At 43.5% G+C, this 22,742-nt stretch overlaps 1 protein-coding gene across 3 annotated transcripts in view; it reads left to right on the top strand.

Annotated features, from left to right (window-relative positions):
* Positions 1 to 22,742, top strand: part of GGNBP2 (gametogenetin binding protein 2) — a 56,209-nt gene that overhangs the window by 15,385 nt on the left and 18,082 nt on the right. For all 3 annotated transcript variants that reach the window (XM_023204700.2, XM_023204699.1, XM_023204701.3), the window contains 4 exons: positions 448 to 528; positions 3,035 to 3,288; positions 6,990 to 7,088; positions 15,228 to 15,341. In XM_023204700.2, coding sequence (XP_023060468.1) covers positions 448 to 528; positions 3,035 to 3,288; positions 6,990 to 7,088; positions 15,228 to 15,341 — 548 coding nt within the window. The remainder of the gene's footprint in view (positions 1 to 447; positions 529 to 3,034; positions 3,289 to 6,989; positions 7,089 to 15,227; positions 15,342 to 22,742) is intronic.

Genomic DNA, 22,742 nt, shown 5'->3' with positions numbered 1-22,742 from the left:
TTTTTTTTTTTTTTTTGACAGAGTTTCACTGTTGTCCAGGCTGGAGTGCAGTGGCGTGATTTCGGCTCACTGCAACCTCTGCCTCCCGGGTTCAAGCAATTCTCCTGGCTCAGCTTCCCAAGTAGCTGGGATGACAGGCATGCACCACCAAACCCAGCTAATTTTGTATATTTAGTAGAGACGGGGTTTCTCCATGTTGGTCAGGCTGGTCTTGAACTCCCGACCTCAGGTGATCCACTTGCCCCCTCCCCACCCTGGCCTCTCAGAGTGCTGGGATTACAGGCTTGAGCTACTGCACTGGGCCATGTACTCGGATTTTTTAAAAAATTTTGAGGGGCAGGGATGGGTGCAAATCTGGCTTTCAGGGATCTGTTTCTGGAGTTTGTAGGCTGTATCCTGTTTTCAGAGGGGTAAAATAATTGATTTCTGTTCTGTTTACATTTTAAGATGGTGATGGAATTTCCCGACAATGTGTTAAATCTCGATGGACATCAGAATAATGGTGCACAGCTAAAGCAGTTCATTCAGGTAATAGTTTTTTCAATCTGTTTTTAATGGTGTATGTGTATTTTAAAGACTCATTTAAAATTTAGCTGTATTAGTTTTATATAGGGTTCTCTAGGTCTTAATATTGCACTGAAATTGCTCTTTTACCATTGCTATAGTAAGCATACATAGTTATTTACCTGATTTATGTAACTGCCATGTGAAAAAGAATTGGTGGTGGTGTGTTAATATTTTACATGTCCATAAGACTTTAATTTTAAAACCAGGCCGTCTTTCCTAGTTTTTAAAAGATAAGGTATATAATTTTTCATTAAAAACTTGTTGGTTTTCTGCTGTAGTAATTGTTTTGTTGAGACAAAATAATCCTATATTGTGAACTTTCTGATGTTTATTTAATTCCTGAGAAATATAGTACTTTATAAATACACTTAAATGCAATATATAGTTGTCCCTCAGTATCCGTGGGGGATAGTTCAAGGATCCCTATGCAAACCAAAATCCACAATGCTCAAGTCCCTTATAGAAAATGGTGTAGTAGCCGGGCGCGGTGGCTCAAGCCTGTAATCCCAGCACTTTGGGAGGCCGAGACGGGCGGATCATGAGGTCAGGAGATAGAGACCATCCTGGCTAACACGGTGAAACCCCGTCTCTACTAAAAAAAATACAAAAAACTAGCCGGGCGAGGTGGTGGGCGCCTGTAGTCCCAGCTACTCCGGAGGCTGAGGCAGGAGAATGGCGTGAACCCGGGAGGCGGAGCTTGCAGTGAGCTGAGATCCGGCCACTGCACTCCAGCCCAGGAGACACAGCAAGACTCCGTCTCAAAAAAAAAAAAAAAAAAAAAAAGAAAATGGTGTAGTAAGGGCTGGGCATGGTGGCTCATGCCTGTAATCCCAGCACTTTGGGAGGCCAAGGCAGGTGGATTACTTGAGTTCAGTAGTTGGGCAACATGGCAAAACCCTGTCTCTACAGAAAATGCAAAAAAGTTGGGCGGATATGGTGGCATGTGCTTGGGGTCCCAGCTACTCAGTAGGCTCAAGTGGGAGGATCTCTTGAGCCCAGGAGGCAGAGGTTATAGTCAGCTGAGATCGCATCACTGCACTCCAGCCTGGGCAATAGAGTGAGACCTTGTCTCAAAAAAAATAAGATGTATATTTGCATATAACCTCTGCACATCTTCTCATATACTTTAAAGCTTATTTAGATTACCTATGGTACCTAATACAATGTAAATGCTGTGTAAATAGTAGTTATACTGCATCATTTAGGAAATAACGACAAGGAAGAAAAGTCTGTACGTGTTTAGTACAGATGCCACCATCCTTTTTTTCCCCTCAAATATTTTCAATCCATGGTTGGTTAAATTCACAGATGTAGAACCCATGGATACAGAGGGCTGACTATAATTAAGATATTGGAAGATGACTTGTTAGTTTACTTCAGAACTCTTATTTCTACTTTTAGAGAAAACTTTGAATGGAAGGGTAATGGTAAATGTGAGAAAATACTTCTTGGGAATTATCCTTCTTTCCTATCTGGTTTTAGTAAATCTGGAAGTGCTAACTGCAGTTAACTATAACTCTGTCAGGTAGAAGTTACTTACTAGAGTTTGCACATTTATCTGCAACAGTAGCTCTCAGTTATTTTTCTACCTTGTCATAACCAGCAGATACCATTCATAAGCGGCAGCATGCTAGTTCCTCACTTCCCTACACGGGGAAGATAGGCCATGTTTTCTCCCACTAATCCATAATACAGCTGGTCATACCTCTGGATTGGGAATTGCTGCTCCACATGATTACCATCCTAACCTGACTCCTGTAGCTAAACATAGTAATAGTAAGTGTGTTGTTAAAAGTTGTAAAAACAGAACAAAACAAAAAAAGAAAACAGGCCAGGCTTGGTGGCTCACACCTGTAATCCCAGCACTTTGGGAGGCTGATGCAGATGGATCACAAGGTCAAGAAATCAAGACCATCCTGGCCAACATGGTGAAACCCCATCTCTACTAAAATACTAAAATTAGCTGGGCGTGGTGGTACATGCCTGTAGTCCCAGCTATTCTGGAGTCTGAGGCGGGAGAATCGCTTGAACCCAGGAGGCAGAGGTTGCAGTGAGCTGAGATTGTGCCACTGCACTCCAGCCTGGCGACAGAGCGAGACTCAGTCTCAAAAAACAAAAACAAACCAACCAAAAAAAAAGGTACAGCTGTATTGTCCTTTTTTTTTTGTAAGAGGACTGGCCTAATACTCACTGAACCAGCCCTACATTTCCAGATGCAGGACTGCTTTTTGGCATACTAAGCAGAATCATTTATATACCCTAGATTCTAGAGCAAGGGGGTTTGTGGTGCAAACTCCGTACAGCATGGACAAGGCTGACTACGTTGCCTTTCTGACTCAGTTGCAGGTAGAGCTGGTAAACCCTTTCCAGGTTGTACTTACTGCACAAGGATAGGAACCAGTAGCAGTGAAAGTGTAATTTTATGTATTTTTAAAGGACACTCCTTCATTTTCTTTCCCTCTTTCAGCGACATGGTATGCTTAAGCAACAGGATCTAAGTATTGCCATGGTGGTGACATCACGCGAAGTCCTGAGTGCACTTTCTCAGCTTGTCCCATGTGTTGGTTGTCGTCGCAGTGTGGAGCGCCTCTTTTCCCAGCTTGTAGAGTCTGGAAATCCTGCTCTTGAACCCCTAACAGTAGGGCCCAAGGGAGTCCTGTCTGTAACTAGAAGCTGCATGACTGATGCAAAGAAGCTTTATACATTATTTTATGTACATGGGTAAGTATAATCAATTAGGAGAAACTGGGTTTGTTAAAATTTGAAGTAGCTTGTTGACAGTGGCAGCTTATTTTCTTGATGGAAAGATTGAGTCTAATTTAATGATTTTATTACTGTGTACCAGTGAATGTAAAGTTTCCGCTCTCCACATGGGGAGAAGCAGACAGTAAGCAAATACGCACTTTGTCAGGGATGATAAATTAGAAAAACCAGTAAGGGAGGTAGAGAATGGAGCAGGGGTAGAATTATTGTGGAGGGTGGTCAGGAAAGGCCTCCCTGATAAAATGACATTGAATATAGACTTGAATGAAGTGACCAAGCAAATCTTGTAGAAAACTGGGGGAAGGCAGAGAAGGAACAGCTAGCGTAAAGGTTCTGAGGTTGGGGTTTTATTGGCATGTTTGAGGAATAGTAAGGAAGTCACTGTGGCTGGAGCCAGATGAATGAAGGGAACAGTAATATAAAGGTGGGGTCAGCAGAGTAATAAGGCCAGGTGCGGTGGCTCACGCCTATAATCCCAGCACTTTGGGAGGCTGAGGCGGGCAGTTCAAGACCAGCCTGACCAACGTGGTGAAACACCGTCTCTACTAAAAATACAAAAATTAGCCAGGCATGGTGGTGCGTGGCTGTAATCCCAGTTATTCAGGAGGCTGAGGCAGGAGGATCACTTGAACCCAGGAGGCAGAGGTTGCAGTGAGCTGACATGGCGCCATTGCACTGCAGCCTGGGCAACAAGAGCGAAACTCCATCTCAGAAAAAAAAAAGAGTGGCTGGGCGCGGTGGCTCATGCCTATAATCCCAACACTTTGGGAAGCCTAGGCAATTGGACTGCCTGAGCTCAGGAGTTCAAGACCAGCCTGGGCAACACGGTGAAACCGAGTCTCTACTAAAAATACAAAACATTAGCCAAGCGTGGTGGTGGGTGCCTGTAATCCCAGCTACTCGGGAGGCTGAGGCAGGAGAATCGCTGAAACCCGGGAGGCGGCAGTTGCAGTGAGCCGAGATCGCGCATTGCCCTCCAGCCTGGGCAACAAGAATGAAACTCCATCTCAGAAAAAGAAAAAAAAAGGATTAATAAAAGGTCCAGTCATATTTTTATTTTTTTCAGGTGGAGTTTCGCTGTTGTTGCCAAGGCTGGAGTGCAGTGGCGTGATCTCGGCTCACTGCAACCACTGCCTCCTGGGTTCAAGTGATTCTCCTGCCTCAGCCTCCCAAGTAGCTAGGATTACAGTTGGCTACCACCATGCTCGGATTTTTTTTTGTATTTTTTAGTAGAGACAGGGTTTCGCCATGTTGGCCAGGTTGGTCTTGAACTCCTGACCTCGGGCCATCTGCCCACCTCAGTCTCCCAAAGTGCTAGGATTACATGCGTGAGCCACTGTGCCTGACTGAGGTCTTTTGTTTTTACTTTGAGTGAGGTGAGAAGCTTTGGGAAGGTTTTGAGCAGAAGAGCGGCATAGTCTGATGAAATTTGGCTTACTTTGACCTCTGTATTGAGAATGAATAATGGCCATGGGGGTAGTGAAAAATGGTTATAAAGGATCCTGGATATATTTTGAGGAATGAGCCAATGGGAGTTTTTGAATGGATTGGTTGTGAGGGAGGGCATCAAAGATGATTCTCAGATTTGTGATATGAAGAATGGACAAAAGGCCTTGTGTGGTTGCTCATACCTATAATCCCAGCACTTTGGGAGGCCGATGCAGGCAGATCACCAGAGGTTAGGAGTTTGAGACCAGCCTGGCCAACATGGTGAAACTGCATCTCTACTAAAAATACCAAAATTAGCCGGGAGTGGTGGCAGGCGTCTGTAATCCCAGCTACTTGGGAGGCTGAGACAGAATTGCTTGAACCCAGGAGGCGGAGGTTGCAGTGAGCCAAGATCGCGCCACTGCACTCCAGCATGGGCAACAGAGCGAGACTGTCTCAAAAAAAAAAAAAAAAAAGGACAAATGGTTTCCATTTACTGCAATGGACAAGACTGGGGAGAAATGTAACAGAGCTCATCTTTGGGTGTGCTGAGTTTGAGATAGCGATTAGACATCCAAGTGGAATTCAGAGAGGTCTGGGTTAGAGCCGTAAATTTGTCTCATTTAGTGAATATAAATAGGAAAAGAAGGAGAGGTCTGAAAAGTAAACCCTGAGGCTTTCCTATTTAGAGATGGTGGTAGGGACTTTTGATATTTGCTGTGCCTGGACTTGGGAAAACAAGCCTTGGAGTGTTTTTGAACAGAGGAATGATATAACCTGGTTCATGTTTTAAAAGGATCACTCTGGCTGCTGAGTGAGGCCTGGAATGTAAAGGGCAGAAGGTGACAGCAAGGAGACGATTTAGGAGGCCAGCTATTGGCAGTTAACTAAGCTAGAGATTGGTGGGTTGCACAGGGATGATAATGGTAGAGGTGATAAGTGATCTGATTCTAGGCTGGGCGCGGTGACTCACGCCTGTAATCCCAGCACTTTGGGAGGCCGAGGCGGGCGGATCATAAGCCAGATCGAGACCATCCTGGCTAACAGTGAAACCCTGTCTCTAATAAAAAAATACAAAAAATTAGCCAGGCGCGGTGGTGGGCGCCTGTAGTCCCAGCTACTCGGGAGGCTGAGGCAGGAGAATGGCGTGAACCCGGGAGGTGGAGGTTGCAGTGAGCCGATATTGCGCCACCGCACAGCCTGGGGGACAGAGCAAGACTCCGTCTCAAAAAAAAAAAAAAAAAAGAAGTGATCTGATTCTAGATTGGTTAAATTTTATTCAGCTTTTATTCTTTTTTTTTTTTTGAGACGGAGTCTCACTCTGTCTCAAGCTGGAGTGCAGTGGTGCAATCTTGGCTCATTGCTACCTCCACCTCCCTGGTTCAAGTGATTCTTGTGCCTCAGCCTCCTGAGTAGCTGAGATTACAGGCATGCACCACCACATCTGTCTAATTTTTGTATTTTTTTTTAGTAGAAATAGGGTTTCTCCATGTTGGCCATGCTGATCTTTAACTTCTGGCCTCAAGTGATCCACTGGCCTCAGCCTCCCAAAGTGCTGGGATTACAGGTGTGAGCCATGCCTGGCTTCATTTTAAAATTTTCTGTAGAGATGGAAATTTTGCTGTTACCCAGGCTGGCTTTGAACTCCTGGCCTGAAATGACCCTCCTGGCTCAGCCTTCCAAAGTGCTGGGATTATAGGCATGAGCTACTGTACCAGGCCTGATTCTAGATATATTTAAAAGGTAGGATTGACAAAGTTTGCTCATTGGTTGGATGGAGGGTGAGGATAGTAGTCGTGTGTATTCTATATTTGCATAAAATTTCTGTTGATGATTCCTCTTCAAGGATATATTGTGTTTACATATTGTTTTGTGGGGGTTTTATATATTTTTTACAGACATGGGGTCTCACTGTGTTGCCCAGGCTGGCCTCAAACCCTTGGGCTTAAGTGATCCTTTCACCTCGGCTTCCCAGATAGCTGGGACTGGAGGTGTGTGCTTCTGCAACTGGTGTATTTACATAATGGCTGGGCAAGGGAAGTTGGCTGAGAGTCAGTTAGCAGTCAGTGTTGAAATACTTGAGTGCCAGGCACACTGCTAGATACAGTGGGGATAGAGAAAAGTGGTGTTTTGTTTTGTTTTGAGACTTCTCTCTAAAAGACAGTAAATAGAGATTTTAAAATTTGAAAGAAAAATGAATTAAACCCTTAATACGTTTTATTTTTAATTAGGTCCAAACTAAATGATATGATAGATGCTATTCCAAAAAGTAAGAAGAATAAGAGATGTCAATTGCACTCCTTAGATACGCACAAGCCAAAACCTTTGGGGTAAGTAGAATTGAATACCAAGAGGCTTTGTCATTGTGAAGATTATATATTTGATCATATTTAGTAAAAGAAATGCATTGTTTACTTTAATTCATTAATTGATTTATACTGTATGACATAGGTCAAAATAAATAGATCCTCTTGTTATGTTGGCCATTTTGCATTGATATGTATAAAGTCTCAATGTAGATCTGATTAAAAAAAAATTTTATGTTAAATATGTTTTAGAGGAGGGAGGTTGAAGTCTTTTTTTTTTTTTTTTTTTTTTTGAGACAGAGTCTCCCTGTGTTGCCCAGGCTGGAGTGCAGTGGCGCAATCTTGGGTTACTGCAACCTCTGTCTACCTGGTTCAAACGGTTCTCCTGCCCCAGCTTTCTGAGTAGCTGGGACTACAGGTGCGTGCCACCACGCCTGGCTAATTTTTGTATTTTTAGTAGAGATGGGGTTTCACCCTATTGGCCAGGCTGGTCTTGAACTCCTGACCTCAGGTGATCTGCCCGCCTCAATCTCCCAAAGTACTGGGATTACAGGTGTGAGGCACCACGCTCGGCTGGCTGAAGTCTTTATGGAAATGTATGCAGCTAATATTAACGTTTTCAAAGTAGTGGTAATCATTCTTTGATCTACAGAATAGTTATAATGTATAAATTATTTTTCTTTCTTGTCTCTAGCTGTAATTTACCAAGGTTTAAAAAAAAGCCGTTATGACAATATGTATTTATGTAACTAATTTGTAGTTTTCTATATTTATTTATTATTATTTTTTGAGATGGAGTCTCCTCTGTCGCTCAGGCTGGAGTGCAGTGGCGTGATCTCAGCTCACTGCAAGCTCCGCCTCCTGGGTTCAAGCTATTCTCCTGCCTCAGCCTCCCGAGTAGCTGGGACCATAGGCGCGTGCCACCAAGCCCGGCTAATTTTTTGTATTTTTGGTAGAGACAGGGTTTCACTGTGTTAGCCAGGATGGTCTTGATCTCCTGACCTTGTGATCCGTCCACCTCGGCTCCCCAAAGTGCTGGGATTACAGGCATGAGCCACTGCGCCTGGCCTATTTTTTAAGCAAATATTACCTTACAATAATTTGTAGTTTTCTTCTTGGTTAAGTGCTATAGTGTCCAAGGCTGCTTTTTCACCTTCTGCTAGCACAGTGCCACAGTTGTCCCCTACAAAATTGCCTGGGGTTAGGGATGGTGAGGCGAAACCATGGAGCATGAAGGGACTTTCTAAGACATGACTTTACTTTTGGAGAGAATGGGATGTTAAAAAAACTATGCTGCTTTATTAATTTCATTTTTTAATTATTTTTTTGAGGCACAATCTTGCTCTGTCACTCAGGCTGGAGTGCAGTGGTGCGATCTCGGCTCACTGCCGAGATCCGTCTCTTGGGTTCAAGCAATTCTCGTGCCTCAGCCTCCTGAATAGCTGGGATTACAAGTGTTTGCCACCACTCCTGCCTAATTTTTTTGCATTTTTAATAGAGACAGGTTTCGCCATGTTGCCCAGGCTGGTCTCAAACTCCTGGACTCAATCTGCCTGCCTTGGTCTCTCAAAGTGCTGGGATTACAGGCGTGAACCACTGCACCTGGCCTCTGTATTAATTTTTTTTTTTTTTTTTTGAGACAGAGTCTGGCTCTGTTGCCCAGGCTGGAGTGCAGTGGCCGGATCTCAGTTCACTGCAAGCTCTGCCTCCCTGGTTCACGCCATTCTCCTGCCTCAGCCTCCCGAGTAGCTGAGACTACAGCTGCCCGCCACCTTGCCTGGCTAGTTTTTTGTATTTTTTTTTAGTAGAGACGGGGTTTCACCGTGTTAGCCAGGATGGTCTCGATCTCCTGACCTCGTGATCCTCCCGCCTCGGCCTCCCAAAGTGCTGGGATTACAGGCTTGAGCCACCGCGCCCGGCCCTCTGTATTAATTTTAAAAGTTAATTTTTAAATATCTCATTTGTGTCATTGTCACCTTTTTGTTTTTTTTGATCTGAACTTCCGAGTGACACCATTATCGTATAGACATTTTTCTTCCTGACACAAAGACTTGGATGACCAGGCAGTGGTGTGTTAATAATCTAAGTTTTTTTCCCTTATACTGAGCAACAAAAAATATTTAAAACATTTTATCGGCCGGGTGCGGTGGCTCACGCATGTAATCCCAGCACTTTTGGAGGCTGAGACAGGCGGATCACAAGGTCAGGAGTGTGAGATCAGCCTGACCAACATGGGGAAACCTCGTCCCTACTAAAAATACAAAAATTAGCCAGGCATGGTGGCACGCACCTGTGATCCCAGCTACTCAGGAGGCTGAGGCAGGAGAATCACTTGAACCCAGGAGGTGGAGGTTGCAGTGAGCTGAGATCGTGTTGGCGTGGGTTACAGAGCGAGACTCTGTCTCAAAAAAAAAAAAAAAAAAGACTGGGCATGTTGGCTCATGCCTGTAATCCCAGCAGTTTGGGAGGCCGAGTTGGGTGAATTCCCTGAGGTCAGGAGTTCAAGACCAGCCTGGCCAACATGGTGAAATCCTGTCTCTACTAAAAATATAAAAATTAGGCCGGGCGCGGTGGCTCACGCCTGTAATCCCAGCACTTTGGGAGGCCGAGATGGGCAGATCATGAAACCCCGTCTCTACTAAAAGTACAAAAAATTAGCCGGGCGCAGTGGCAGATGCCTGTAGTCCCAACTACACGGGAGGCTGAGGCAGGAGAATGACGTTAACCCCGGGGGGGTGGAGCTTGCAGTGAGTGGAGATTGCACCACTGCACTCTAGCCTGGGTGACAGAGCGAGACTCCGTCTCAAAAAAAAAAAAAAATTTTATATATATACATATATATAAATTAGCTGGGCGTGGTGGCAGGTGCTTGTAATCTTAGCTACTTGGGAGGCTGAGGCAGGATAATCGCTTGAACCCAGGAGGTGGAGGTTGCACTGAGCCAAGATCTCACCATTGCACTCCAGACTGGGCAACCAGAGCGAGACTTTGTCTCAAAATAAATAAATAAATAAAATAGATAAATAAATTTTATTAGTAAAATTGTCAAACATAGAAAAGTAAAAAATACAATGAATGAATCTCCCATGTACTTTTACAAAGGTTCAGTAGTTATCAACCTTTTTCTTCATTTATCCACCTTTTTCTTTGTATTTTAAAGCAAGTCCCAGGCTTCGTGTTACTCTACTATTGCATCCTTCCACATGCATCTCTAAATATATGGACGTTTTCTTTCATAACCACATTGCCATCATAACACCTGATAAAATTTTTTTTTTTTTTTTTTTTTGAGATGGAGTTTCACTCTTTTTGCCCAGGCTGGAGTGCAGTGGCGCGATCTTGGCTAACCGTAACCTCCGACTCCCGGGTTCAAGCGATTCTCCTGCCTCAGCCTCCTAAGTAGCTGGGGTTACAGGCACGTGCCACCGCGCCTGGCTAATTTTGTATTTTTAGTAGAGACGGGGTTTCTTCATGTTGGTCAGGTTGGTCTTGAACTCCCGACCTCAGGTAATCCACCTGCCTCGGCCTCCCAAAGTGCTGGGGTTACAGGCGTGAAAAGAAGTTTTCTTAAGGACAGTTGTTATTTTGCTACTTGATTTGTCAGTATCTTTTTTCTTTCTTTCTTTCTTTTTTTTTTTTTTTTTTTTTTTTTTTTGAGGTGGAGTTTCCGTTTGTCGCCCAGGCTGGAGTGCAGTGGCTTGATCTTGGCTCACTGCAATCTCCGCCTCCTGGGTTCAAGTGATTCTCCTGCCTCAGCTTCCTGAGTAGCTGGGATTACAGGTGCCCGCCACCACGCCCAGCTAATTTTTGTATTTTTAGTAGACATGAGGTTTCACCAGGTTGACCAGGCTCGTCTTGAATTCCTGACCTCAGGTGATCAACCCACCTTGGCCTCCCAAAGTGTTGGGATTACAGACGTGAGCCACCGTGCCTGGCCCGATTTGTCAGTGTCTTTTAAAAATGTTTTATTTTTTGTTTTTTCATCAGCTCATTCTTCCTTCTCAGATCTGTCAGTAGCTTCAGATAATTTCTGACTCTAAATGCAGAGTACAGGCTAATTTTTCACATTACAGAATGACCTGTTGGCTGAAGGCATAGAGTGGTATGATACAGTGAAGAGCTTGCCTTCTGGTACTTTTTTTCTGTTAAGCATATTCTTTGTTGATGAACTGAAAAGCAAGTAGCCCAGCATCTTATGCATCTGCGCTCATTGCTTCCTTTCTTCAAAGACCAGTCCTTCCACTCTTGCTCTGCACTCCATCTCCTTTGTTTTCAATCACTTTGCTTATTCAGTTACCTACTTTAGTTAAATTTACATACAGCTCTGTTTTTCTGTCTTTCAGCTTAAGAAACAAACCACAGATTTTACATCCCCTTCTAGTTACACTTCCACTACATGGGAAGTCATATGTTTTAGAAGGCTGTTTGCTGAGTATGGAATCAGTGTGAATGGACTTAATTCATCTTAAGCAGTGTCTGTCTCTTTACTAAGGTAGCTTCAGTTATTCCCACAGGCCACATGGATAGCAGGCTAAGCAGTACAGTATGCTTATCCAAGGCTCCCTCTCCCTTGGATGGTCACCACTATTAAATGCTACTACTATTCTCCATTTTATGTATTTCCACTCCCCGTCCTACCGCTACATCCCCACCCCCCATAGCTTTTTAAATTTGTTTAGTCTATTTCCAGAGAAAATATAATACAGTTGATTAGGTGTTAGCCTAATAAATAGCAACCTAGGTCAGCCTTTCTGAGAGTGTTCTCTCATCTGTGCAAGTAAACCCAGGTTATTGTCCGTCTGGGAGTAAGTTTGAGATCTGGAAGAAGGATCTAGGCTGGAGTTGTAGGCCTGGAGTATCTTAGAGAATGTTATGTAAGATCACCTAAAGGGAAAGAGAGTAAAAGAATTCTGAGGAATTTAAGGGTAGAAAAGAAATTAATAAAGAAACCTGAGAAAGTAGCCAGATAGGTAGAAGGAAGCCAAGGTGTAAAAGTGTTCCAAGGAAGTCTGATCAGCTGTGTTAAATGCTTCCAGGTCATTAAGGACCCAGAAGTGGACATTGGATTTAGTAACACTGAGATAATTGGTGATCTTGATGAGCTGAGCTAGTGATTGAGTGGAAGCAGAATCCAGGCTGCAGTGATGCAAAAGTGAATGTGATGTAAGGTTGTTATGGATTAAGCTGTGCTTAGGAGCAGAACCAGAAAGTGGAAAGGTTATTTTTTTAGAAAGCTTGATCTTAAAAGAATAATAAACAGCATAAGGTCTAGAATGTTTTGAGATACAGATTTTTTTTATAGAGCTTTTTTCTTAAAAAAAAAAAAAGCTTTCGCATTCTAATGATATAATAATCATTCTTCAACTCTGATTTCTCTTTATGAACCTTTCCCTCAATTATGAGAACTTGAGTTTGAGAGTTTTTCAGTTCTGGGAAATTATGCATTATACTAATCAAGTATAGTTAGTAAAAAAGGGGCTGGGTGCGGTGGCTCACACAGGTAATCCCAGCACTTTGGGAGGCTGATGCGGGCAGATCACGAGGTCAGGAGTTCGAGACCAGCCTGGCCAATATGATGAAACCCCGTCTCTACTAAAAATACAAAAATTAGCCAGATGTGGTAGCACACACCTGTAGTCCCAGCTACTTGGGAGGCTGAGGCAGGAGAATCGCTTGAACCCGGGAGGCAGAGGTTGCAGTGAGCTGAGATCACACCACTGCACTCCAGCCTGGGCGACAGAGTGAGACTGTGTCTCAAAAAGGAAATATCAGAGTTGAGAATAGAAGGATGCAGCATGGAAAGTGGAACAGATGTTTTTGTTGTCACAAATAAGGGGAGCTAAATCTTTTATTTATTTATTTATTTTTTTTGGGGACGGAGTCTCGCTCTGTCGCCGGGGCTGGAGTGCAGTGGCTGGATCTCAGCTCACTGCAAGCTCCGTCTCCCGGGTTTACGCCATTCTCCTGCCTCAGCCTCCCGTGTAGCTGGGACTACAGGCGCCCGCCACCTCGCCCGGCTAGTTTTTCGTATTTTCTAGTAGAGACGGGGTTTCACCATCTTAGTCAGGATAGTCTAGATCTCCTGACCTCGTGATCTGCCCGTCTCGGCCTCCCAAAGTGCCGGGATTTACAGGCTTGAGCCACTGCGCCCGGCCATTTTTTTTTTTTTTTTTTTTTGAGATGGAGTCTGGCTCTGTCGCCCAGGCTGTAGTGCAGTGGCCGGATCTCAGCTCACTGCAAGCTCCGCCTCCCGGGTTTACGCCATTCTCCTGCCTCAGCCTCCCGAGTAGCTGGGACTACAGGCGCCCGCCACCTCGCCCGGCTAGTTTTTTGTATTTTTTTAGTAGAGACGGGGTTTCACCGTGTTCACCAGGATGGTCTCGATCTCCTGACCTCGTGATCCGCCCGTCTTGGCCTCCCAAAGTGCTGGGATTACAGGCTTGAGCCACTGCGCCCAGCCTAGGGGAGCTAAACCTTAACTTGAGCCATTGTAAGAGAGAGTACAGAGCTGAATTGTGTGGATTACTTATATTTTGGGCAGAGGGTTGAGAAATACCTGTTTAGCTACACAGAGTAAGTTAAAAGTTCAGAGGTTTTTCCGTCTCTAGCATCCAAGGTGTGATGAATTCCTAGGACTGTACTGAGACCTACAGAAGAACAGACAGGAGGCAGTTGTTCAGAGTCTTGAAAGATCAAGAAGGCTGTCATTGAAAAGAATATAAACCCACATTTCCCTTGGAATGCAGGTCCAAGATAAATGTGCTGCAACAAAGCAAAATATGTGGCAATTTTCATACTGAAGTCGAACCCTGCTGGGGAGGGAGAGTGGGAAGTTTTTAGTAAATTTGTTAAAAAAAAATTGTATAGGGCTGGGCGTGGTGGCTTATGCCTTTAATCCCAGCCCTTTAGAATGCCGAGGTGGGTGGATTGCTTGAGCTCAGGAGTTGGAGACCAGCCTGGGCAACATGACAAGACCCTGCTGTCTCTACTTAAAAAATACAATAAATAAATAAATAAATAAACAACCAGGTGGTGATACCCGCCTATGGTCCTAGCTATTCGGGAGGCTGAGGTGGGAGGATCACTTGAGCCCTGCAGGGGTGGGGTTACACTGAGCCAAGATCATGCCACTGCGTTCCAGCCTGAGTGACAGAGCAAGAGTCTGTCTCAAAAAAAAAATTACCACATAGTTCTTACTAATTTAGGCTGTATAAAATGTTCATCTTAGGGTACTATCTTTATTTTAGTACACGTAAAACTCACTGTAATTAATCTATGACTTTCCCAGCTACTTGTACATGTGAAGGTAGATAATAGTTTTGTTACCGTGGATTAGCTTTAAAACGGAGTGATTACAAAAAGAAAATTGAGCTGGGTGTGGTGGCTCACACCTGTAATCCCAGTGCTTTGGGAGGCTGAGGTGGGAGAATGGCTTGAGGTCAGGGGTTTGAGACCAGCCTGGGCAACACAGCAGAGACCTCGTCTCTACAAAATAAAAGTGAAAAAAAAAAAAAAAAATTACTTGATGATGATCTCATTAAGTAGATCAAAACGTTTTAGAATTTTCTATTTGTGGAAGATTGGTCTGTGTTTATAAGGGAAAATATTTGATAATTTTTTCAGTCATTTTATCTTGAGAACATTCCAACAATATTTGCTCATAGAATACTTAGTTTATTAACCAGTTGCTGTCTTGATAACTACAAATGTTGTTAAATTGTATCAGATAAACTTGATAGTCAAGCAGAAGTTTTTGTATAAAGATATGAGCACACATTTAAATGAACATTATATTAATATAATGAGTATGTAATCATATATAATTTGTAAACATGTTCTAATATCTTAATCATTAAAGTGTTCATGATTTTAATTTAGACTATAGAAATTATTTCTTCAGATTATCTCAGTGTCACTAAGCTTTGTACTATACTATACTACAGTGAAGGGAGCAGTAGCAGTGTCAGTTCAGAGAAGTTAAGTACAGATAAGAGAAGTAGTGAAGACCACAGGAAGGACAGCAAGTGTAGGATCATTTTCCATTATGGACCTTTCCAGGGAACAGCCAGGTAAAATCAAGCAATACTTTACTCTGTTTTTTGTTTTTTTAATGTTTTACCCTTCTATATTCTCCTTTTTCATTAATATTTGTTCTTTCTGCAGAGGTTGTTGGATGGATGTTTGGGAACTAATGTCCCAGGAATGCAGGGATGAAGTAGTTTTAATTGACTCAAGTTGTCTTTTAGAAACGCTAGAAACATATCTACGAAAACACAGGTAAGTCTGATGGTTGTTCCAGTTTAATGTGGAAGGTACCTTATCTGTCAGTCACCTAGAGTGGCCTGTCACTGACCTCTTTTGTATAATAGCATTCTAGCTTTCCCTTTAATACTTGGCTCTAGGCGGAGCTTATTGTTAGAGTAGGCAGCTCCTTTTTTTTTTTTTTTTGAGATGGAGTCTAGCTCTGTTGCTAGGCTGGAGTACAGTGGTGTGATCTTGGCTCACTGCAACCTCTGCCTCCCAGTTCAAGAGATTCTCTTGCCTCAGCCTCTCGAATAGCTGGGATTACAGGCAAATGCCGCCATGCCCAGCTAATTTTTGTATTTTTGGTAGAGATGGAGTTTCACCATGTTGGCCAGGATGGTCTCGGTCTCCTGACCTTGTGATCCGCCAACCTCAGCCTCCCAAAGTGCTAGAATTACAGGCGTGAGCCACTGCGCCTGGCCAAGACAGTTGCTTTATGGGATGACTCTCAGGGTTAACCTTCTTGTGTTGAGCCAGCATCTCCTATTTTGTAATTTTTTTTTTCTTTTTCTTTTTGAGATGGTGTCTCACTCTGTCACCCAGGCTGGAATGCAGTGGCGAGACCTCGGATCACTGCGGCCACAGCCTCCCGGGTTCCAACAGTTCTTCTGCCTCAGCCTCCTGAGTAGCTGGGACTATATGCTCATGCCACCACGCCCGGCTAAGTTTTGTATTTTTAGTAGAGACCAGGTTTTGCCATGTTGGTCAGGCTGGTCTCGAACTCCTGACCTCAGGTGATCTACCTGCCTCGACCTCCCAAAGTGCTGAGATTACAGGCATGAGCTGCGCCCAGCCTATGATAGCATTTTCAATATTAAATTAGTAACTTTTTACTTAATATTTGAAGTATTTCTTCTGTCATTGTCAGGACCCCAAAAGAGAGTTGGTATTCATGTGTTTCATTACTATAAAAGTAAGTTCAGATTTTTCTTTATAGAACACTACTTTTACAAAGGAATTTTCTTTTTTTTTTTTTTTTTTTGAGACGGAGTCTCACTCTGTCGCCCAGGCTGGAGTGCAGTGGCACGATCTCAGCTCACTGCAAGCTCCGCCTCCCGGGTTCCCGCCGTTCTCCTGCCTCAGCCTCCCGGGTAGCTGGGACTACAGGCGCCCGCCACTTCGCCCGGCTAGTTTTTTGTATTATTTTAGTAGAGACGGGGTTTCACTGTGTTAGCCAGGATGGTCTCGATCTCCTGACCTCGTGATCCGCCCATCTCGGCCTCCCAAAGTGCTGGCATTACAGGCTTGAGCCACCGCGCCCGGCCCTTCTTTTTTTTTTAGACAGAGTCTTGCTCTGTCACCAGGCTGGAATGCAGTGGCTCGATCTCAGCTCGCTGTAACTGCCGACTCCCTGGTTCAAGAGATTCTCCTGCCTCAGCCTCCTGAATAGCTGGGATTACAGGCAAACGCCACCATGCCCGGCTAATTTTTTTTTTTTTTCTTTTTTTTGTATTTTTAGTAGAGATGCGGTTTCACCATGTTGGCCAGGATGGTCTCAGTCTCCTGACTTGTGATCCACCCTCCTCAGCCTCCCAAAGTGCTGGGATTACAGGCGTGAGCCACTGCGCCTGGCGTACAAAGGAATTTTCTAAGTGTCATTAACATTTGGAAATTAATAAGGAGGAGAGTGCAGTAGAAAAGGAAACTGGTGGGCCGGGCGCGGTGGCTCACGTCTGTAATCCCAGCACTTTGGGAGTCTGAGGCAGGTGGATCACCTGAGGTCAGGAGTTCAATACCAGCCTGGCCAACGTGGCAAAACTCCGTGTCTACTAAAAATATAAAAGTTAGCCAGGCGTGGTGGCACGCACCTGTAGTCCCAGCTACTCGGGAGGCTGAGGCAGGTGAATTGCTTGAAACCAGGAGGCAGAGGTTGCAGTGAGCCAAGATTGTGCCACTGCCCTCTGACAGCAAGATTCTGTCTCAAAAAAAAAGAAAAACTGGTAAGGGAGCCATCTAGAGAAGGTGTTCTTGGGGCGGTTCTACTGTTTAAATTTGTTACATGTTATGTTTGTGGTTGTATGTCCTTTGACTTTGAGATACATATACACAATTATTTTGGGAGTGCCTCTGAAAATCAAGTGAATGATAAAAACTGGTGTCATTACTTTATGTGGCAGTAGGCTAATGACTTCACCCGCATACCAAGTTTATTGCTTTTCTTTTCTCAATTAAAAGCTTTCTTTCTTTGCCTTTTTGGTGGATTATGCCCAAGAGAGTAGAGAATGTGTCACTTATTTGGAGTTTTGCAGGGACTATACAGACATAAAACATATATCCTTCCTCTTTAGATATGAGTTGATCCTCCCAAAAGATAGTTTTTGTGGGTGATAAATGACAAGTTATTAGAGCGCATGTTTTGGAGTTTCCTGTAATGGTTTCGTAGATTTTCCTATGTTTATGGTTAATGTTTTAGCATTTTTAGATGGATTTTAGTCCATTTTATAAATATCTTAATGGTAGTGAGAAAGTATGGTTGAGAGTGATTAATTAAAGCAGTGAGTGATGAATTTAGGGAGATTGTATTGCATCTGGATTCTACTAATTGTAGCTGTACAAGTTAGTTGACTTTTCTGTGCCTCAATTTTTTTCTTCTTTAAAACAAACAGGCTGGGCATGGTGGCTCACACCTGTAGTTCCAGCACTTTGGGAGGCCAAGTCAGGTAGATGGTTTGAGCCTAGGAGTTTTAGGCCAGCCTAGACAACATGGTAAAACCCCGTCTCTACAACAAAGCAGAAAAATTAGCTGCCATGGTGGCACAAACCTGTGGTCCTAGCTACTGGGGAGGCTGAGGTTAGAGTGTATCACTTGAGCCCAAGAGGTTGAAGGTGCACCATGATCACAGTGGCCATGACTGTACCACTGCACTCCAGCTTGGGCAACAGAGTGAAAACTTATCTCAAAAATAATAAAAATTAAAATAAGATTAGCAGCTTGGCACAGTGGCTTTGTGCCTCTAATCCTAGCACTTTGGGAGGCCGAGGTGGGTGGATCACCTGAGGTCAGGAGTTCCAGACCAGCCTGGCGAAGATGGTGAAACCCCGACTCTACAAAAATTAGAAAAATTAGCTGGGCGTAGTGGCAGGTGCCTGTAATCCTAGCTACTCGGGAGGCTGAGGCAGGAGAATCACTTGAACCTGAGAGGCAGAGGTTGCAGTGAGCCGAGATCGCACCATTGCACTCCAGCCTGGGTGGCAGAGCGAGACTCTGTCTCAAAAATAAACAATCAAATTCGCAGAGTAGGGTGGGGGGTGCGGTTGGGGGTGGTGTGCCTGTAGCCTGAGTTAATTGGAAGGCTAAGACAGGAGGATCTCTTGAGCCTAAGAGTTTGAGGTTATCGTGAGCTATGATTGTGCCACTGAACTCCCCCCTGGGCAACAGAGTGAGACCCTTGTCTCAAAAAAAAAAAAAAAAAAAAAAAAGACAAAAATAATGAGAGTACTGATCTTACAGGATTTATTGTAGGATTAAATTAAATTTGTTGTGGGGATGATACATAGTAATGCTTGTTTAGAGCAGTACATGGCACATAGTTAAGCACATCAAAGAATGTTTGCATGACAGATCTGCAAGTCCTTATTCCTGTGTTTCCAGTTCTTATTGTAGGTACAATTTGAGTTTGGGGGGTATAATTAGTTTAAAATGATTTGTAAATACCTAAATAATTTACCTTTTTGGTGGTATCTACTTTTTTTAAAAAAAAAATTATAATAAAGATTTGATAACACTATTCACCCGGTTAAGAATTATGGTAGAGGCCGGGCATGGTGGCTCATGCCTGTAATCCTAGCACTTTGGGAGGCCGAGATGGGCAGATCACATGAGGGCCAGGAGTTTGAGACCAGCCTGGCCAACATCGTGAAACCCCATCTCTACCGAAAATACGTAAATTAGCCAGGCATGGTGCACTTCTGTAGTCCCAGCTACTCAGGAGGCTAAGACATGAGAATTGCTAGAATCTGGGAGACAGAGGTTGCAGTGAGCCAAGATTGTGCCACTGCACTCCAGCCTAGGCGACAGAGTGAGATTACAGGTGTGTCACCACACCCAGCTAATTTTTTTATTTTTTATTTTTTGTTTATTTATTTTTTTTGAGACAGAGTCTTGCTCTGTCACCCAGGCTGGAGTGCAGTGGCGTGAACTCGGTTCATTGCAAGCTCCACCTCCTGGGTTCACGCCATTCTCCTGCCTCAGCCTCCCAAGTAGCTGGGACTACGGGCGCCTACCATCACGCCTGGCTAATTTGACTAAAAAAGTATTATGGTAGAACATTGTCAGATACTACACTTGATCTTAGTCAAAAGGCTGAGAAGTGATAGAACACCATTAGAAATGAGGTGTTAATAAACTGAAACCTCTGCCTTAAAGGTTTTTTAAGGCTGGGCATTGTGGCTCACACCTATAATTCCAACACTTTGGGAAGCCAAAGCAGGAAGATCACTTGAGTTCAGGAGTTCAATACCAGCTTGGGCAGCATAGGGAGACCCATTTATAAAGGCCGGGTGTGGTGGCTCACTCCTGCAATCCCAGCACTTTGGGAGGCAGAGGTGGGTGGATCACGAGATCAGGAGTTTGAGACCAGCTTGGCCAACATGGTGAAACCCCGTCTCTACTAAAAATACAAAAAATTAGCTGGGTGTGGTGGCAAGCGCCTGTAGTCCCAGCTACTTGGGAGGCTGAGGTAGGAGAATGGCGTGAACCCAAGAGGCGGAGCTTGCAGTGAGCCGAGTTCGCGCCACTGCCCTCCAGCCTGGGTGACAGAGCGAGACTCTGTCTCAAAAATAAAAAATATAAATAAATAAACAAAATAAAAAAATTAAGCTGGGTGTGGTGACACGCTTATAGTTTCACCTACTCGGGAGAATGAGGTAGGAGGATCACTTGAGCCCAGGAAGGCTGGGGCTGCAGTGAGCCATGATCATGCAACTGCACTTCAGACTGGGTGACAGAGTGAGACTCTGCCTCAAAAAGAAAAGTTTTTAAAAATTCCTATGCAATGCTACTTTTGCAAATGGGAAAAAATCTCTTTTACAGCTTTTATATCCTATTTTTAATTTGCTATTTACTTACGCTTATGGTTGTACAATCAAACATATATTAAACTACTCTGAGAATATGAAGCAGTAAAATAGGGGGAAAATATTTCAAGTTTTTTTATTGTTCTCTTTGACATTTGACCATTTAATTACCTGAAAATGTGAACTTGCTCTTCATAACCTGAAAATGTGAAAGTATTTGTTGTTATTTCTATGTCTGTTTTTTCTCTCCTAAGGGAGAGACTTTCTGTTCCACGTGTGTGTGTGCGCGTTTTAAAGGAATACAAAATAAGGCTAGGCATTTGTCTCACAGTTCAGCATTTTGGGAGACTGAGGCGGGCGGATTGTTTGAGCCTAGGAGTTCAAGACTAGCCTGGGCAACATGGCAAAACCCTGTCTCTACACTGAATACAAAAATTAGCCATGCATGGTGGCACACACCTGTAGTCCCAGGTACTCAGGTGGATGAGGCAGGGAGGATCACTTTAGCCTACTAGGTAGGTTGAGGCTACAGTCAGCCAAGAGTATGCCACTGCACTCCAGCTTGGGCAACAGAGTGAGACACTGTCTCAAAAAACGTGAAACAGGCCGGGCGCGGTGACTCACACCTGTAATCCCAGCACTTTGGGAGACCGAGGCGGGCGAACCACGAGGTCAGGAGATTGAGACCATCCTAGCTAACACAGTGAAACCCTGTCTCTTCTAAAAATAATTTTTAAAAAATTATCTGGTGGGCGTGATGGCAGGCGCCTATAGTCCCAGCTACTCGCGAGGCTGAGGCAGGAGAATGGTGTGAACCCAGGAGGTGGAGCTTGCAGTGAGCCAAGATCGCACCACTGCACTCGAGCCTTGGCAACAGAGTGAGACTCCGTCTCAAAAAAAAAGAACAAAACAAAAACCATGAAACATAAATTTACCTTTTAAACAGTTTTTAAGTGTACATTGCAATATTGTTAACTATATGCACATTGTTGTACAACAAATCTCTAGAACTTTTTCATCTCAACTAAAACTGTACCCATTGAACGACACCTTTTTTCTCCCCTTACCCCTTAGCAACCACAATTCTTCTTTCTGAGTTTAATTATTTTAGATAGCTCATGTAATTGGAATAATGTAGCACTTGAATTTTTGTGATTGGCTTATTTTACTTAGCCATTATCTAAGACAGTACTTAGATAATCTCTTAAGATTCATCTGTGTTGTAACCTATGACAGGATTCCCCCTTAAAAGCTGAATAATGTCATAATACTGTGACATTTAAAAATGGGCAGTGTCACAGTATATGTGACATTATTCACATTTATTTTTTCTTTTTCTTTTTTTTTTTTTTTTTTTTGAGATGGAGTCTTGCTCTGTTGTCTAGGCAGGAGTACAGTGGCTTGATCTCGGCTCACTGCAACCTCCACCTCCTGGGTTCAAGCGATTCTCCTGCCTCAGCCTCCTGAGTAGCTGGGATTACAGGCACGCACCACCATACCCGGCTAATTTTTGTATTTTTAGTAGAAACAGGGTTTCACCATGTTGGTCAAGCTGATCTTGAACTGCTGACCTCAAGTGATCCACTCGCCTGGGCCTCCCAAAGTGCTGGTATTACAGGTGTGAGCCACCACACCTGGCTATTTGCATTTCTTTATCCATTCGTCCATTGATGGACATTTAAGGTTGCTCTCACATTTTGCCTATTGTCAGTAATGCTGCAGTGAACGTGAGTGTGTAAATATCTTTTTAAGATCCTGGTATCAGTTCTTTTGGATATATACCTAAAAGTGGGATTCCTGGATTGTGTGGTAGTTTTATTTTGAAGAACTTCCATACTGGTTTTCATAGCAGCTGTACTGTCTTACATTTCTGCCAACAGTGCATAAGGGTTCCAATTTCTTCACATCCTCGATAACACGTGTTATTTGTTGTTGTTTTGATAGCGGTCATTCTAATTGGTTTAAGGTGATATCTCATTGTGTTTTTGATTTGCATTTTCCTAATGATAAGTGATGTTGAGCATCTTTTCATGTGCTTGCTGGCCATTTGTATATCATCTTTGGAGAAATGTCTATTCATGCTTTGCCCATTTATTTATTTACTTTTAAATTATTTTTTTTTTTTTGAGACAGGGTCTTGCTCTGTTGTCCAGGCTGGAGTGCAGTGGCATGATACAGCTGTGCCCATTTTTAAATTAGGCTTTTTTTTGTGATTGAGTTATAGTGGTTCTTTATATTCTGGCTATTAACCTCTCATTCAATATATGGTTTGCAAATATTTTTTCCCATTCTTTGAGTTGCCTTTTTACTCTTTTGATCATCTTTGCTGTGTTGAAGTTTTTAAGTTTAATGTACAGT

The sequence above is a fragment of the Piliocolobus tephrosceles genome, chromosome 16, assembly GCF_002776525.5.
Source record: "Piliocolobus tephrosceles isolate RC106 chromosome 16, ASM277652v3, whole genome shotgun sequence".
Taxonomy (NCBI): domain Eukaryota; kingdom Metazoa; phylum Chordata; class Mammalia; order Primates; family Cercopithecidae; genus Piliocolobus; species Piliocolobus tephrosceles.
The sequence above is the reverse complement of the archived record's forward strand: the minus strand, read 5'-3'. Positions and strand labels throughout refer to the sequence as shown.